Source organism: Physcomitrium patens, chromosome 3 (genome assembly GCF_059467195.1).
Source record: "Physcomitrium patens ecotype Gransden chromosome 3, ASM5946719v1, whole genome shotgun sequence".
Taxonomy (NCBI): domain Eukaryota; kingdom Viridiplantae; phylum Streptophyta; class Bryopsida; order Funariales; family Funariaceae; genus Physcomitrium; species Physcomitrium patens.
The window spans coordinates 15,478,328-15,480,839 of NC_143412.1; the positions used below are offsets into that span (position 1 = coordinate 15,478,328).

At 36.4% G+C, this 2,512-nt stretch overlaps 1 protein-coding gene across 3 annotated transcripts; it reads left to right on the forward strand.

Annotated features, from left to right (window-relative positions):
- Positions 1-633: 633 nt before the first annotated feature.
- On the forward strand, positions 634-2,185 carry LOC112279931 (uncharacterized). Of its 3 annotated transcripts, none has more exons than XM_073532775.1 (4): positions 634-822; positions 971-1,118; positions 1,464-1,507; positions 1,819-2,185. In XM_073532775.1, the coding sequence occupies exons 1-3, from the start codon at positions 634-636 to the stop codon at positions 1,490-1,492; spliced, it is 366 nt and encodes a 121-aa protein (XP_073388876.1). In that variant the 3' UTR covers positions 1,493-1,507; positions 1,819-2,185. The 3 variants fall into 3 exon arrangements, with proteins under 3 accessions (XP_073388876.1, XP_024370485.1, XP_024370486.1); XM_024514717.3 differs by having other exon boundaries at positions 634-772; positions 1,819-1,963; XM_024514718.3 differs by having other exon boundaries at positions 634-772; positions 1,829-1,963.
- Positions 2,186-2,512: the final 327 nt, after the last annotated feature.

Genomic DNA, 2,512 nt, shown 5'->3' on the forward strand with positions numbered 1-2,512 from the left:
ATGACAGGACTTCAACATCGTTCCCATGGCTTTAACGAGTCTGGCATCAGCGCATAACGATATTCGCGAGAATGGCCTACCTAGGACACTGAAATATTTTTTTAACACATCTGTGCATTTAGGACAACCATGTGGGTCTTTGCAATAGAATAACCATATGATAATTGCTTCTTACAACGAGACAATTGCTTTCTTGCAGGTCTTCGCTATTAGCATTCCCTAACTACTCAAAGAATGCAAGCTATGAGCTAGGGTTGTGGCCCTTGCAATACAATCACACGGACCTGTCTAAACCGCGTGAAATCAACGTCTCTTTGAATCCTCTTGCCAAAAATGCATGTGAAACCGTGTGCCAAGATGATCACCTTACAAATTTGGAGACCATGAGGCAACCCAAGCAGCTCAATGGAATAGTATTGTAGCGTCATGGTTGGAGGGCATCACATATTCCAGAGCAGCCCTAATTTGAGTGTCACGCCATTCGACATCCAACTTTCTAAATCCTAGCAATCGTCGGTTAAGATTCGGCGTTTGTCCAAGACATCGTCCGTAGCTTCCCTCAAATGTAGAAAGGTTTCGAATTAGCATTCGTGGAATTTAGGCCTCAATTCATAAGGAGATCGACACATCACCATGACATCAAAGAACGAGAGAGAAGTTCCGAGACAAAATCAACAGATTCCACAAGGATACCCACCGTCAGGGTACCCACCTCCGGATTTCTACGCTCAGCACGGCACTCCACCCGCTTACAGCTACCCCGCTCCTGCAGGCATAACAACATTCCAAAGCTCACCAAATTCTCACCCTGCAAAACCTACAGTTAAAACTCTTCATGGAATTCTGAGTTCAAACCTGCTGAACTTCGCAGACGAAAGTGTCATCTCTGCCGCATTTCCTGAAAAAATGTGATAAAAATGTCTTCTTCATTCTTGCTTTTGTTTTAGATTTTACATTTTGTGGATTACAGGATATGCAGAATATCCGCCACAGCAACAAGGGTATCCTGGGCATCCGAACTACTATCAAGGAGGAGTTATGGCTCCTACTCTTCCACCAGGCTATTACAACCAACAACAACAACCGCAACAGCAAGCAAGTGGATGGCTTCAAGGATGGTAATCACTCCACCCTCAACGAACCCCTCGCCCAACGTCTGTGGCCCTCAAACTGATGCTTCAAGTCACACAAACACACACACACGCATATATACACACTTACCGAGCATTTGTTCGGAGCTTTCTTGCTCCATTTCATTTGGAAAATTGAACACAAATCTGGGTGAACATCTGTGAACTTCATTGCTGAATACCCAAATCCTCATCCTCTGATTTCCATTTCACTGCAGCAATTCATGTTTCGGATACAAAACAAGGAAAATTGTGGACATATGGAGAGAAGTGCTTATACCAGAGTAGTGGTTTTCTAACAATGTATTTGGTTTGCTGTGTTGTGTTGTTCAGCTTGGCGGCATTGTGTTGTTGTTGCATGATGGAAGAATGCTTCGGTACATGTTTGATCCTCTTTTCTTCTTTTTGTAGTGCTTGTGACTCAACACTAGTTTTCTCTCTGTAGAAGTTTGGCTGTGTTTTTAGTGGGAAACAGTATAAACAGAGTGGAGTTTGTTATACCCTACTTTCAATGAGATTTGTTAAGTCTGAGCACGTGTGTATGTACACACAGACGCATTTACATGTTGGAAAAAATCAAATCAACAATAACAACAAACAAAAACAAGGAATGTTGCGATTTATATATATATATATATATATATATATAAAGAGAGACACACACACAAATTGCTAAGTTTCTATGAAGTGTTGTGCAGAATTTTAATGTGGATGAATATGAGCCAAAAAGTTGGATAAAAGATTGCAGCACATGGAATCAATATCCATCATACTAAGTTTATGATTTGTAAGATTGGTTTATTTCAGGAAAAGAAAAAGAAAATTGAACAAAATCATGCAAAATTGAATATACATACATACATATATATATATATATATATATATATATCATCTTGATCTGTATGTAACACACATTATAACTACAGAACAAATATCTTTTAAACACAAACCAAAACATCATTTATTAAGAAAAGATTAATAAATGTTTGACTTTTTTAGAAGAAATTGTAAAACCTATACCACAAAAAATATGCCATTTTATTTTCAAATAATAATTTTTATATAAACAGAAACAACTACTATTGTAATAATTATAATTGATTAAAATATTTTCATAGATAAAATAATAAGCATTAATGCAAAAAAAAATATAATAAAACTTATTCATATTCATCATGCAATTCTTCTATTTGTATATATGACTTGAAGCGGATCCATACTAAGGTCAATCTAAGATATAAGTTTAATGCCTAAAAATTATTTGTATAGTGACTACTAAAAACTTATCATGGCTTACAAGATTGTCTACATAGAAAACTAATTAAAAGATTATAAAAAAATAGATATGGTTACAATAAGAAGTAATAAATTATTAATAAATC

What these genes read in the sequence shown, in the direction of transcription:
- LOC112279931 (XM_024514717.3), top strand. Translation starts at nt 634, where the DNA reads ATGACATCAAAGAACGAGAGAGAAGTTCCGAGACAAAATCAACAGATT. An exon ending in AGTGGATGGCTTCAAGGATG is followed by an intron (nt 1,119 to 1,463) that starts GTAATCACTCCA and finishes TGTGTTGTTCAG; the next exon opens with CTTGGCGGCATTGTGTTGTT. An exon ending in CATGATGGAAGAATGCTTCG is followed by an intron (nt 1,508 to 1,818) that starts GTACATGTTTGA and finishes GTTTCTATGAAG; the next exon opens with TGTTGTGCAGAATTTTAATG.